The sequence below is a fragment of the Porites lutea genome, chromosome 6, assembly GCF_958299795.1.
Source record: "Porites lutea chromosome 6, jaPorLute2.1, whole genome shotgun sequence".
Taxonomy (NCBI): Eukaryota; Metazoa; Cnidaria; class Anthozoa; order Scleractinia; family Poritidae; genus Porites; species Porites lutea.
In genome coordinates this window covers 21,225,101-21,240,451 of record NC_133206.1, presented here as the reverse complement: position 1 = coordinate 21,240,451, position 15,351 = coordinate 21,225,101, and the positions used below count along the sequence as shown (strand labels likewise).

The 15,351-nt window shown below is 40.6% G+C and overlaps 1 protein-coding gene across 1 annotated transcript in view; it reads left to right on the top strand.

The window, feature by feature from the left end:
• The window catches only part of LOC140940421 (doublecortin domain-containing protein 1-like), a 44,930-nt gene extending 29,749 nt beyond the window's left edge, over positions 1-15,181 (top strand). The window contains exons 29-40 of the mRNA XM_073389391.1: positions 1,654-1,706; positions 2,702-2,908; positions 3,533-3,706; positions 4,439-4,784; positions 6,574-6,675; positions 7,610-7,728; positions 8,164-8,265; positions 9,359-9,433; positions 10,058-10,132; positions 11,323-11,398; positions 12,521-12,621; positions 13,765-15,181. Of these exons, the coding sequence (XP_073245492.1) occupies positions 1,654-1,706; positions 2,702-2,908; positions 3,533-3,706; positions 4,439-4,784; positions 6,574-6,675; positions 7,610-7,728; positions 8,164-8,265; positions 9,359-9,433; positions 10,058-10,132; positions 11,323-11,398; positions 12,521-12,621; positions 13,765-13,887 (1,553 nt within the window). The 3' untranslated portion in view covers positions 13,888-15,181. The remainder of the gene's footprint in view (positions 1-1,653; positions 1,707-2,701; positions 2,909-3,532; positions 3,707-4,438; positions 4,785-6,573; positions 6,676-7,609; positions 7,729-8,163; positions 8,266-9,358; positions 9,434-10,057; positions 10,133-11,322; positions 11,399-12,520; positions 12,622-13,764) is intronic.
• The last annotated feature ends 170 nt before the right edge of the window (positions 15,182-15,351 follow it).

Below are 15,351 nucleotides of genomic sequence, written 5' to 3'. Positions count from 1 at the left end.
GGAAGGCAAAGACGTACTAACTCCTTTTTAGCAAGAGCTGCAAGACTTCTCCTTTTTTTATCTGTATATTTCTACTTACCTTTATTAGAAATTCACTTAATAGTATTTCATAGTATATGTTTTCCCTTTAATTGTGTATTATTATTATTGTTATTATTATCATTTATTATTATTATTATTATTATTATTATTATTATATTAACTCAGTCTTTAGTTAAACCTTAAGTCGTAAGAGCGATCAGCAACAAATTTAGTTTCCCCTTGTAAAATGAATGCTTTACAAAAAACACATTGTTAATGAGAATAAAGGACATGATCACACAAGATGAATCTAAGTGATACTTCAACAAATTCTCCCGATTACTTCTACGGGAAACGCGTAGAGACATCAAATGAGAATCTGAATTTTGATGTTTGGCTTTAAAGGGTTAAAAGCGAGTCTCAATCATCTTGCCCCAATTGTTCAAGAATGAATAGCACTATTCCACTTTTGAGCAACTGGGGCCTGGGGCCCGTTTCTCGAAAGTCCCGGTAACTTTACGGGCACGAAATCAAATATTCAAATCGAAATATAAAGAATAAGAGCGTGGGTCCTGGCTAGCAAACTACTCCATTTTGTTTCATCAACTGATAGTTTTATCATGATAGATGCAAAACTATTGTAACCTCGATCCTTAATGTAAACGGAGACAGCTTACCGGGCCCGTGAATTATCGGGACTTTCGAGAAACGGCACCCTGCATATAACCAGTGACAGACTTGGAAAGAACGATTCAGCTTCTCATAACCGAATGGAGAAAGCTTCTCACGAGGGAAATGTCTTTTATCTTGAACAATATCAAATCATGGGTTATCAGTGGTCTTTGTTATTCACAAGATGTATTTCAATGAGGCTCCGCCAAAGTATCGAAGTAATATAGAGCGATTTTCGTATGACCTTGAAAAATGGTTTCGTTAAGTGGTCGTAATTTGTTTTATCAGCCAATGGATGAAAAGATCAAACCATGGCCTCTTCGTTTTCCCGCCAAATAAAACTCTAATTTAAAGAAGGCATTGTTCGATTGGCCAATCGTGTTGCAGTATGACGCCAAAGCGTAGTATCGATTGACTTCTATAAAGTTCTCGGGCATGAAGTTTTTTCACCCAAGCGTTCGCTTAACCAACCAAAAACCACGCGCGTATGTATCAGTTCGATAAACCAATCAAATCGCTCTATTTCCGTTCGTTTATTGTTTCTGTTTTGTTCGCGCGTTTTCATTTCAAGGTCATACGAAAATCGCTCTATCAAGCATGAGACGCCGTGTTTCATCATCAGATGAAACACCGAGAAGAGAGTTGAAAATTCGACTCGCGCAGCGGAGTATTTTTGACGATTTTCGAGGTGTCTCATCTGGTGTTGAAACAGTGTCGAATGCTTGATATTACTTCTCAAACAAAATCAGGATTTTAGAGGGAGAAATTAAGGATATAAAAATGAGCAGTTTTTCATCTGATTTCCAAACACTCATTAAATAAAATTTTCTTTGTATTTTCTTTATAAATTATTAATGAGTTTGAGAAAGGTACATATACAGCAATCAGCAGAAGTCCATCTCCCTTTAATAAAGCATCCCAAAAAGTGTTGGTTTTGATCTGGATTTCACTGTTTTGCAGCTCAAGAACAAGGCCTTCGGCTCAGCAGTTCTTTCAAGTGCTTGAACAGCAAGGTATGTAAGAAGTTATTGTTCTTGTGACTGGTCTTTCGGGACACTCTTGACAGGATGTTTCGTTAAGACAACAGAAAACAAGAGAGAGCGAAGTTAATCAGTTTTCTGGCGGAATTACCCTCGATACTGTTAGCTGCCACTTCTCTCCCATCCTGTGGTGAATATGAAAAATTAAGACAGCATAGAGCGTCGTGTTACTGTCGTGCGTAACTTAATTCGTAAATAATTATAACATTAGAATGCATTTCAAAATTTAGCTAAAGCGGCTCTTTTTATTCTTATCGTATTCGGCTACTTGAAATTCGACTTTTGAAACCAAGCCGAGCTACTTTTATGCTACAGTTGAGCTAGTCTAGCACAGCAGTCTATGACGCACATGATATGTGCGTTATTGACCAAGCTTTTTCGGTTAACGTGGCTGGATGAAGCAAAATGAAACTGAGAACGAGGCCAAGATCAAGCTATCTTGACCAAACCTGGCCCCAGTTGTTCAAAAGGTGGATAGCGCTATCCCTAGGATAAATCTCTATCCATTGGATAACGCAATTGGTTTCTATGATTGTTATCCGCTGGATAGTGATTTATCCGATGGATAGCACCATCCTACGTTTGAACAACTGGGGCCTGTTGTTCAAAAGCCAAATAGCGTTATCCACCGGATAAATCGCTTTCCAGAGGATATATAAGTATTGTCGTAACCAATTGTACTATCCAGTGGATAACGTTATCCACGTTTTGAACAACTGGGGCCTGCGTAATCAACAATTTATTATATGGCCAAAAGAAGGGTTTTTTTTCTTGCGAAACCAAAGCGAAAATCCAGAGTGGGCAAGATAGGGTCATCTTGTACGCCTGCTATGTTAGCCAATCGTCCAATCAGAACACAGGATTGACTTCGTCTTGCCCTCTCGTTGACCCAGCCATTTATTAAGTGTTCTCCACACCTGGGACTGACAAATCATAGCGTGTAAACCGGTCTTTATATTTGCCAACAGGTTGATTTGTCCACCTTAGAGGCTGAAGCCACCCTGGACCTGTGGGAACACCAGCTCGGTAGGCTCAGAAATGAAGGCAGTGTACGGACTATCACTCGTGAACTACATATGGCTCAGAGCGTACCTGCTGTCAGAATAAAGGCCTTCAAGAATGGAGAGGGCAGCAGGAATGAGGGCGAAATACTCATTGGCTCTAGTATTCACTCGGTGTGTATACATATGATGTGATAAATTAGAGTTTTTATACCTTTGCCAAAAGCACATAAACCCTGAATTAGGGTGAAATGACAATGCTAAAAGAAACAGGGGAAAATCATACACATAAACCAATTAGTAAACCAATAAGTCCTCTGTTGGACTTACTTTTTAAGATCGAATTAAAATCACTTTGTTTTTAAAACAGACAAGCCTTTCTTAGCAGAGACTTCTTTAAGACGGAAAACCCTCTAAAATGGACAGCTAGAGTTTTTAACTCTCTATATGGCTGACAACCTCTAACTCTCTCAAACGGTCACCTTGAGTTGGTTCTTTACCCTTCTTCAGTCGTTTTCTTTGACTCTCTATAAGGCGAACACCTCTGAAACGAACACCTAGAGTTGGTCCCTTACGTTCTTCAGTCATTTTCTTTGACTCTTTCTAAGGCAGGCTCCTCTTTAAGTTGGACACCTAAAGTTGGTCCCTTCCGCTCCTCAGTCATTTTCTTTGACTCCTTAAAAAACGATCACGTACAGTTGATCCCTGCCGTATTTTTAAGTCATCTTTTTTTTTTTCACACTCTATAAGAAAGACGCCTCCCTCGTTAACTGTGCTTTCTTTTACTGGTTGTGTTAGCTTCTGGACCAGTGCACTGTAAGACTCGGATTACCATCAGCAGCTCGCCGTCTGTACACTTGTTGCGGGGAACTTATTACGGATATTCAACAACTTATCAGACCCTATACATACAACACAGTACAATATATGGACAGCGGAGCACCACAAACAGACGCAGAGAGCAGTGGCAAGGTTTGATTTACTTACAAGTTTGTTTTCATGCTTTGTTATCGTTTCCTGCTGATGACAATAATGTGACGCTAACATCCCCTTGCCACAATCATTTGTTAATGGGCTGGCAAGTGTTATTGTAGTCCATCCATTTTTTCCGTTTTTTTTTTAGCTTTTGAGTTCTTATCGGCAACAAGACACCGAAAGGCGCTCATTGGGCTGCCGTAAGAGCTTGACCAGACAGAAATATTGTATTGTATGAAAACGAGAAGTTTACCCGAGCAGTCAGCCATCAGCTCTGTTCAGGCCTGAGCTCTTTTATAAAGGAAAAACAACCCCGCTAAATCCATCCCGATCAACGTGCTATAAATAGATGATGATTTAATTTATGTTCGTCACGAAAACGCATTTTTCTACAAGATAAAAATATTACGTTACAAGATGATTTTTTCCCCCTTCCATTTCTTGTATATTTTTTTTCAATTTTGCATTTTAAAGATCACCCACTATGGATTTCATCGACACATGCTTAAAACAAGTAAATAGGCCAGATGATCGATAGCAGGTTTTATTTACCGTAATGTGAGTCGACGATTCGCTCGAGACTGCTATTCGTCTCACTAGTGACCAATGTATTTTCATGGAAGAAAGTTATCCTGTTCTTGACACCTCGACGTCTTTCAAGTTTTATCGCGAGTTGTGTAAAGGTGTGATTTAAAATTCTCTCCAATCAATGCTATGTCTTTTTCTTAGATTCCCGAAGAAAGAATCGCCCGGAAGGGCCATGCAGTAGACGTTGTTGAAGCTGAAAACAGGGCTTTTTACAAACCCAAGGAAGGAAAGCTAACAGCAGCTGAACAAAGAGAGAAAGAACTGTTAGAAACAGAGGCATTTGAAAACTTACAAATCAATGATAATGAAGAGGAGGAGGACGAAGACGAGCGGTCATCCGGGAATTTAACTTATCGTGTGAGCGAGGGAAGGACTGGTACCGTGCCTGTTGTCAGCAGCAAAGAACAACAAGGTCTCCCAAGATGGGACACAAGGTGGCCTATTGACGTTTGGGTGTCCTGTGGTGAGCCGTTTGTGCCGTTGGAAGGTATGTTTCGGGATTGCCCCAGCGTTTGTGCGAAGCTTATAAACAGCCACCGCAAAATACTGAGTACTTGGGCCCCAAGCATACAAACGTCTGTAAATTTTCGCAAGTTGCGAAGCTATGGCTTCACTCGCTTAAGACGTATCGCTTTTAAACTTGGCAATTTTACTACCTTTTAAGCGTTCTTTCCAGTGGTGTCGACAGATTTTCCCTCACTGGTCCATGTCAATAGCTGAACAACCCTGGAAGGGTCTACTGACTTTGATAAGGACGGCCATCTATTAATGCCCCATGGTATAATACATTGAAATTTTGAACCTCAAGGTTAATAAAAAGCCAAAATTCGTGTCTTCTTAATCAAACACTTTAATTTTACCCCCGAGTTTCGAAATTTTGGTTGTTCAAACAGTATTTGTTTTCCCAGGGGGTTCAAAAAGGGGGGGAATGCTATCGCACAATGCCTAAATCTTCGTCACGCTTGTCTTGTTCTGTGGCAAGTTTCAGAAAACCCTACGTCTGATGCAACTGCCAACCTTCATCTGCACTGAACATAGCGTAAATCCTCTTTTAACCACCCCCCCCCCCCCCACTCATATAAAGCCCCCCCTTCCTTTTCAGGGAAAGAAAGTTAATAAGCTCCTCCTCTCTTTTAAGCCCCCTTCCCCTCCCCCTTGTTATTCTTCACTAATAAATGATAGACAGTATTAATCAGTCACGACTGTAAAACTTTGTGTCGATTGATCGTGGATGGTTTATTCACTAACTGGAAGTTGGGATTTGTTTTTGATCCTCGACTGCATGATACCCAACTACTTGTGCTTTCTACAATAGTTCTTCATGGAGAACTGATACCATCGTCTTTGCTAAATTAAATAAGCCCCCCCGTCCCTGTTGAGCCCCCCCCTCAAATATGTTTGAAATAAATAAGCCCGGGGGGGGACTTAATAGAGGATAAGACGTTAGCTGATACGTCCGACGTAACATTCCTGTTTCCTGATGTCCTTTGTCCCGATTAGAATCATATCCTTCGCAGAACCTAGATCCTACTCAGAGCCTCTTGTCAAATCTCTTAATTTACTTAACTCCAATGATATTATCAAGTTACCAGTACTTTCCTTTGTTTAGCAGTGGTCACGTAAACTGTTACCTTCTTGTTTCAATGAGTGTTTTAATTTACTACTTCTGTCCATCCCTATGTAACGCACCAATCATGCTCTGGTAAACTTTATGTAGCCTCTGTCAATACCACTCAATATGGCTTGCGCTCCCTAAAATTTGCTGGTTCTCGCTTTTGGAATTCTCAGTCAACAAATATAAGTAACTTAAAATCTCTTAGACTATTTTGTAAAGCCCTAAAAGAACTCTATGCTTTGTTGTTATATTGATTAATTAATTATCTACCTTAGCGTGAAGAAATACTTTTTATTAAATACTATATTCTATTATCCTGTGTGTAATTGTAATTTTGGGATCATTCACTAGATTAGCTTTTGCTTTTTGGATGATCCCAACTCGCTCCTTATCTAGAGACTACAATTTTTATTCTTTACTTTATATGTAAATGTGTTTGTTTGTCTCTCTCTTTTTTTCGATTTTTGTCAAATTAGCCTGCGAAACAGCCGTTTCTCCTTGCTCCTTGCCGCTAGGGTATGGACGTTTCTTCAAGAAACGAAACGTCCCCAGCGGCGAGGAGCAAGGAGAAACGGCTGTATTCGCAGGCTAGTGTCACATGTAAACAGAGCTGAGTGATGTAAATCTTCTTGTCTGTTTGTACCTTTGTTTTGATGTTTAGAAGCTGATAAACAATACCTGTTGTCTATGAAGCACAGAGAAGAAAGAACCTGGGTCCAGGCGTTTCTAGACCAAGAGAAACATGTTCTAAGGCACATGCAGGGTGAGTAAACAATAGGCCATTACCGAGCTGCTTCAAGCCTCGGTTTTAAAGCGAGGCCAGTGATTGATAACGATTTTTTATTCTCGTGCAAATGAAACTCATTTTCTGAAGAACAAGAAAGTTTCCCACTTAGCCTGGTTTTGAAAGTGAGGGCTTTTGGATCTCGGAAATGGTATTTTAAGTGGGAGTGGAATACAATGGTCTGCTACACAGCCGTTCTTTGTGACGTCACGCAACGCTCCTCCCCATAAACGTTAGTCTCCCTCGCAGCTGTTTTTTGGGGGAACGTTGTGTGACAACTAAAAAACGGCTGCTGAGAAACGAACCAATTTTGTGGGGGGAGCGTTGCATGGCAACATAAAGAACGGTTGTGTAGTAGCCGCTGTGGCACGGCAGCAGCGAACTGGCCACAGCCTATTGAATTTTTTTCTTTGTTTTATGAAAAATGAAAAGACCTGAAACACCAAATTAACAAATGTATGTACCAGTTTCGAATTATGAAAATTCATACCTCATTCAGACGCATAGCGGTACTTAGCGGCATTGAGATTCAGGGATGAATTATTTATTTCATTTTGTTTTATTTCCCTCAGCCTCGGAGTCAAATGTGACTTTTTATAATTCAAAATTGGCCTATCCAGTGAATCGATTAAAATATGAATCAGGATGAGACATCTGAAGGTTTGGACTAATGAAAACGCCCGGGTGGAGTATTTTTTTGGGAGCAAGTGTTCACGTACGGTCGTCAAGATGTTTGAAAATAACAGTAGTATTTACAAGAAAGGAGTGCTTTCGACGGGGAAGGGGAATTTGGTAGTGATGTCAGGGCGTGTTCATTCACGTGACTGGCGTCGAAACAGAGAAAAGTTTGATGTGAGACGTAATGAAGACTGCACCCTTCCGACGCATTTAAAATTTATAATTCGTTTGCCAGGGCGTCGAATCAATGGCAGGAGTCCTCCATCCTCCCCCAGGGGGGTAGTGTTAACACCAGCATGGCACGAGCCCACCCGGGCTGAAGAAAAGAAGGAAGAAGCTATAAGCGAACTCAAGGTACAACTACCCCATTTGATCAAAATTTAATTTGCAAGCCTAAGAATCATTTTTCTTTTAAAAAGGACCCATGTGTGACGTATGCTGACGTCAAACGGGCAAATTTCACCACCAAGTCATGTTTAGAAATTTTAAATTTGCAGCCTGCGACCAAGCTCTTTAGGGATCTCTGGGGCGGAGAGCCCAGAAAGCTTGCTCGCCGGCAAGTAAATTTATGAAGTTTTAAATGAATTAATTTCCAAGACAGTATAGTTAAAAAGAATACGCATGCCAATACGAAGAATTTTGTTAGTAAACGACGAAGCTTGGTGATGAAATACATAAGGGCTTCTATCCTGAAAAACGCTGACCGGTAAATGACACACTCACACTGATGCAATTATAAAGTAACTGTTGTACCAAGTCCATCTTAAATCGTTTTGCATCAATTTCTAGAACCATCTTCAGGAAGTGAAGTCACGACAGAATCAGGGTGAAGCTTCCTTGAGTAAGGCAGCTAAAGAATCGACGCAACGGCTGTACTCCAAACCCAAAACGGTATGTTTTCGTTGTTGTTGTTGTTTTGTTTTTGGAAGACGATGATCTATTGAAAGAGAAGTGAAGCACCACCTTTACCACAAACGGCTGCTTCTGTTCCCTAAAACAACTGACGAAAAAATGATCAGTTTGAAAACCAATCTCTTCACGTTGAAAACGGCAAACGTAAAGTAAATCAGTGGCGGGAAATTAAGTTGATCACGTGTTATCCCGGTCGTTTGCCATTATATGGTACTTAATAGATACATTTAGCATTGAGCTTTTCGCTTCAGTTACGGCTGACGTGAAACCACGGCTTGATGTCTCACGTTTGCCGTTTGAGGTTTGATCACAGGGTCCAGAGGAGTTTCGTGTGAGTAAATAAATTACTTATTTTGAGTCTCACCTTGAGAAGTGTCTATACCTGTCGCTTAGCACGATAAATTAGCCCAATGGGATCTTTATGATCTACTGTGAACGATTTCTTCCCTTCTTATCTGACCCAGATCGACTTTTGAAAATCAATAACCGCAAGCCATATCCTCGCTGGCGCACGGCCCGAAGGGTGACCGAAAGCCGTCGCCCGAAGGGCGACCAAGTATACTGTAAGCCGATCTTGCAAGCCCTCAGTCTCTTGGTTTGCGGTCTATAGAATGTGTAACGAAACCGTAACGCGATCAAAATAACCCATTTTTTCAGAGGTTTTCGACGGGTTTTGATGTTCTAACGACAAACAAATCTCCTCTGGACCCTGTGGTTTGATCCTGTCCCTACTTTAGCACAGCGTTGTTACGTTACATCATCGGGACTTCAGCCTTTATTTTAGAAAATCAACAGCAGAAAGATCTGTGTTCGCTCTTTTGCGTTAATTTACACTTAAACATCTACAAAAATGCCTGTTTTGCAATAAATTTTCAAATGAGAAAAGAGCAGCTCAAATCGCACAGGTAAATGACATGCTTGAAAACTCGCGTTGAAAACCGCAAATGAGACTACAGAGCCTCTGGTCAAGTGGTCCCCAGCCGTTCGCTTTAGAGGTTTCGGCCGGAAAGCTCGGTGCTTAGGTCTCTACTATCTCTCATGTAAGGTATTTTTTACTCTGACTTTACCATAGGTGCGAGTTAATGCTGTTCCGAATGGCGAAAGTAAGCAGAGAGCTGTGGTTGTATTTGGGGCCAGCGTGGAAGAGGTTCGTGAATGGTGATTGTATTTTTTTCTGTCTGTTAAATCATACCTCCCCAATCATCGAGAGATAACAGTTTGAGAAATTCGCAGGAGCTTAATGTGCCTGAAAACATTATCTAAGAGTGGAGTTTCGGCATTTATAAGCTGTTCTTTGCCCCTGCATCTCTACTTGTCGCTTTTTATATTTCAAGTTCCGTACCAAAAAAAAAAGAGGAAAGGACCCTTTCAACCTTTTGATGTCCTTAAAATTAGTTATACTCGCAGAATCAATTATAAAGCATGCAGCAGGTTTACTTTTTGATTAGCGCACCAAATCCTATGGTGTGACCTCTTTTACGTGTTATATGGCCTGGTCGGAAGCATTTTCTTGTCAAATCGGGTTTCTCGTCGGCGGTTGAGTGAAGAAATGCACGGATGTCACAAATTTTGGTCTGTTTGTTTGATGTTTGCACATAATGCTCATGTAGCAAAGCAGAGTCAGTTATATTTATGTGAAACCTCTTTTGCAGTGCTTTCAAATGGCACCATTTTTCCCCCAGTAATTCAGTTGAAGTTGATTAGTTTTGTTGGATCATGTTTAAGACTATTGAAAGAGAAATTTAGCTAAATGTGTTATGGTATTGTGCAGTTGTTAGATGCTTGCACCACTCGCTTGGACCTGAGTAGCGCTGCAAGGAGACTATTTAGCCTTGATGGAGATGAGGTGTGTTTCGTCTTAGTTTTCTGTCTTCTTTGGTAGCCTAATTGAGTAATACCCATTATTACTACACGCGGCCAAATGACAAACTGCCCTCTCTAAAACGCTCCTTTTCGCGGGCCAAACGGCAAAGTACGGGCTGTAAATGGAATTTGCAGCCCTGAACATGATTTCGTATTAAACAGTCTTTCCTTATGAAATAGATTTGAACGATTTGGCCTTGTGTATTGATAATAATGATAATCACGTGACTTTTGTCGGGCGTATAGGTTATTTGTGTCGCTCGTAACATCATTTGCACCCAATGCTCCACTCCGGCGCAAATGATGCTACTCGGGCCACAAATCAACTATGTGCCCTCCAAAAGTCATGTGATTGTCCTATTTACATCATGCATCAAAGTTACAGTTTCATTTCTTTCCAAGTAGTATCGCATTAAATTTTGTGATAGCCCTCTTAAGCTGGATTTGTTTCTTTTTCCTTTACAAGCAAAGTGATTTTACACTCGAGAAATGTCAAGACTTTTGGAGGCAGATTTCTTGAGAACACCACCACATGCAATGAGAAATAAACAAACGAAGCTTAACAGGGCTGTTGCGTACGTTCTTATTGCTTTGCTTAGTGATTGGTTAAAAAATTGTCGTGTCACTTTCTCAACCAATTAGGTTAGAAGTGAAATCAAAACAAACCATTCCTCAGTCACGTGCCTTTTCCTGCGCCTGGCCCCCGCTGTGATTGTATCTTTCGAGATCTGATTGTTCATTGGTTTATCTGCACCTGTGATTGGTCAAAGTAGATGACTTCGGGTTTTGGTTTACACTCAATAAAAATTGCCTTTAAGCCAAGCCAGGTCGAGCGTAGGTAGTTCGGAAATTTCTGCCAGAAGTCGTCATGACAGTTTTTTTATCCATTGTGGTTTTATTTTCAATGTGACCGAAGACTGAGTTGTAGTCAAAAATGCACTGCTTAAAGGAATGCAGATATGAATTTGATAGTAGTTGTGGCAATCACTAAGGGATTCATTTTTCAAATAGTGAATTCATTATGGAATCTTTGTAGATATGCCTGACTGAAGTGGCTGTAATATTATACATTTTCATGCTTTTACACCCTAATTTCATTGATTCGTAATCGCAAACTTGTGTGCACATGGAGACCTTTCGAATGTGTCACATGGCTGTTTCTTCGTCATTTAGATAACTGACGTCGGTGATTTGGAAAGAGACCAGTATGTTTGTGTGAGTTGCGGAGAAGGGTTCCTTAGAGCGAGAGGTAATGCTTTGATGTGTTTGCTTTCTATGTGTCTTTGCCGCCCAAGGTCTTAAACCCTGACCCTATTTAAGGATGAAACAAACGAAAATTTAGGATCATCGTCCGTGTCTGGGAAACTGCTCACCTATCCCTCCCCTAAGCCAACACTGACACTTAATTAATCGCCATTGGTTGGCGTAGGGGAGGAGTAGGTGAGCGGTTTCCCAGAAACGTATTATGATCCACGATTTATTCCCTAAACTATTTAAGGCCCAAACCTGAAAAATGAACCATATTAAAGAGAAAACCAAAAACTAAATAATACACAAACATTCATTAAATCGCTTTCCAAATACTTTAAGGAACAGTTCAGTTTTAACAGATTATTTGTTTCCCGCATAACCAATGCACTTAAATTTTAGCTGATACAATTAAGGTATCCTATCCAAGGATCATACCGTGAACACAGCGCCAACAAAGGCAAAAATGATGCCCTATTTTAAGATCAGGATCAAGACCCCCAAATGTTATACCCTTTCGGGTAGCACATAGCTACATCTAGCCCAAATATGCGAGTACAACAGGGGCCTTTAAACCCTAAGAGTGATCAGCATCAAATTTCTCCTTCTAATATCAGTGCTTTGTAAAACAGAGTGGTCATGAGAATCACGGTCTTGATCACACAAGATGAATTTGCTTTATATTTTATCAACTTCTCTCCACTACTTCTGTAGGAAATAAATAGGGGCAACAAATGAGAATTCATATTTTGATCTTAGGGTTCAAAGGGTTAAACGAGGGTAATTGTACTCACAGCACTCTACTAGCTCAACACTGTTGAGAAGCAAAGATTTAGCAGTTGTGAGAGCATTCGCCCCCCATCATTGAAGTTATGCTGTGTTCAAGTCCCGGCATGTACGTGGGCCGGGTTTGCTTTGGTCTTCGCCCTTGCTCTGGGGTTTTTTTCCCGGGTATTTGGGTTTTCTGTCTCCTCAAAAACCAGCTTTTCTCAATTCCAAAACGATCAGGAACACACGAACACTTTTAAACGTTTTCTTCAGAGTTTCTTCGTGCTTCGTGGTTATTCAACTTACATTTCTATGTGCATTTCAAAAATTTGTATCCTGTTTTGTTCCACTGCAGATCGGCAGCATCGCCAAGAGCTGAAAGCCACCTGGTCTCGATTAAACAGACAATCTGGCGGAGCAATGATCCCTGGAGCTGGTCCGGTTACTAGGAACAGTGTAAGTATACGTACGTCGGTAGCGTGAAAGGGCTTGAAAGATGAAATAGACTGAAAGAGGTGTGGTGTTTCTGGATATTGTTTTCCGTATCAGTGGCTAATTATCGATCACGTTAACGTGATTACATTCAAAAGTATCCAGCATGTCAAAATTTGTTAATCAATTTCCTCCCTTCAGCACGCGGGGTATAAAATTGAATTGTAGTTTGTTTGTTACTCTCTTTCTTTCTGTGGCTTTACTGTGAAGCACTTTATTCCTAGTTCCTTTGGTACCACGAAACTCCTTGGCTTTGGACCAAACATAGAGCGTATATAATTGACTGAGGCAACTCCAGTACCCTCTATTTCTCCGAAAATTTCATAATTGTTTAGGACTTCAATAGTAAGTTCCGCTATGAGCGAGAAATCACCGAAATGATAAACATTAGTCTGATCTGAAGTTGGTATTTGTAACGATCATCTTGGGCATTCTTGTTTAAATAACAATACATGACTCAAACATTTCAGGTACATTACATTTTTCCTTCTCATTACTGAGTGTCCGTTAGATTCTTGACGGGGATAAACGAACCTTTTTAACAAAGTGTGTAGGTTTTTTTATGAACTTCAAACGGCTCATGCGTGTAACACATTTTAGCTAACTGAACTGGAGACCCTGCGGTAGTTTATTAGGTTCATAAGTGACAATTTCCCTGAATATCGCAAGGACTAGAAAGGTGGTAAGCGAGTTGTAGCACGTTTTATAAGGTGATGGAAAATACAAACCCCGGTGAATACGCGAGAATATCTTTGCTTGTCTTTTAGTAGCCAACCCGTTGTTCAAGGCCCTGGGTGTTTGTCTCTTATCTTAGCAACAAAGACGCGTTTGCATGGCTGGGTTGGCGATCTCGTGTCCCAGGTATCCCTATCCTAATTAGCATTGAAAAATATCAGGGATTGTTTCATCCAAAACAAGGTTGAAGGTTCTCTTTCAGTAGGTGCGGTTAATCTTACCGTTTTAAAGGCAAAAGTCTTTTGAGATTACTTTTCTTCTCAATAGTGTTCTCGTTCCTGGCCTGGTATTACATTGCACCAGCTTCGTTGTGCCCTTTTTTGTCCAGTTGGAGCAGATATATTTCACGTTTGCTACGTTTGTCCTTATTAGGTAACTTATGACAAGACCATCCTGGCCTTACCCGCCCCGGTCTCTCCCCCGCCTCCAGCACATATTCCTCCCTCACCCACGAGGCAAATTTCTGTCCACCGATTGTCCAGTCGTCATTATTGATTCAGTGACATGTGTCAATTATGCTTCTTCACTGGGAATGTTTTTTCACCAATTGTCCAGTCGTCATTGATGATGCGGTGACATGTGTCAGCCATGTGTCTACATTGGGAGTGTCTGTTCACTGATTGTCCATTCGTCAATAATGATTCACTGACGTGTCAGTCATGTATCCACATTGGGAGTGTCTGTTCACTGATTGTCCAGTCGTCAATGATGATCCACTAACATGCGTCAGTCCTCTGTGTACATTGGGAATGGCAAGTTCACTATTGTCCAGTCATCATTAATGATTTAGTGACATGTGTCAGTCATGTGTCTACATTGGGAATGGCAAGTTCACCGACTGTCCAGTCGTCATTTATAACTCAGTGACATGTGTCAGTCTTGTGTCTACGTTGGGAATGTCTGTTCACCGATTGTCCAGTCGTCATTTATAACTCAGTGACATGTGTCAGTCTTGTGTCTCTACATTAGGAGACTGTTAACCGATTGTTCACCTTCTTTGATGGTTCACGGACATGTGTCAGCAGGACAGTGCCGGAATGATGAGCATAATAAATCAGTTACTAGACGAAGACATTAAAAAAATGCTCATTCATTATCAGGCTTCAGTTAAAGACAACAACCCCACCAGTTTTGACTGACATGTATCAATCAACGATTGGAAAAGCAGTTATGATTAGTGTCAGGAGTGTCGTGTTATTACTTGGTTGACATTTTAGTCGGTAAATGATGGCCAGTTGTCCTCATGACTGAGAGATATATTTTGCCCTGAGTTCAAGGAGTGTGAACTGTTGTAAAACTTCAGTGCATATCAAGCCATTGTCAAAATCAACGATAGCAAAATTCATTGTTTTGCTTCATGAGAAATCACGGTTGTTTGGAATTTCCCACCCTTTATGGAGCGTTCCCATCCTCCTGGTGATTGACAGATGTCAATTCGCAGAGTGACAGATTGCCTGAGAAATGGCCAAAACTCAACTCGTTCCGATTTCCTAGGATAAATTGGTAAAGGGGACTGTGTGATTCTTTTACAGCGGTGTGGAGTGTGTGGTATCAAGCAAAGCTTTGTGTGAACGAAAGACAAAAGGAAACTTTTGACTCTCTTTTAACCAGAAAACTGAGTGTCCAGGAAATAACCTTGGCACGTCTCAAGATGTTAACGGTTGTAACAGTTTTTCAGAGTATTTTGTATTATTTATTACAAAAGCGAGCTATTTTTACAAACGCAAATTGATGGCGTGTTTTCCGGCTGTACCAGCCGTGAAGGCTTCCTAAACAGCTCTCTTGGTTTTGTAAATAAAAATCTTTTACAGGAAAACATGTTTTTTTTAAGTATCCTCTTTATTAAATTTTGTTAACAACCCTCCATAAAAGGATTCTGTTACACAAGACTTTAAGCTTCCAGAGTTAGCTTTTTTAAAGTACCCGCTTTTGACCATCGCTGTTTTGTTTGTAGTTAAT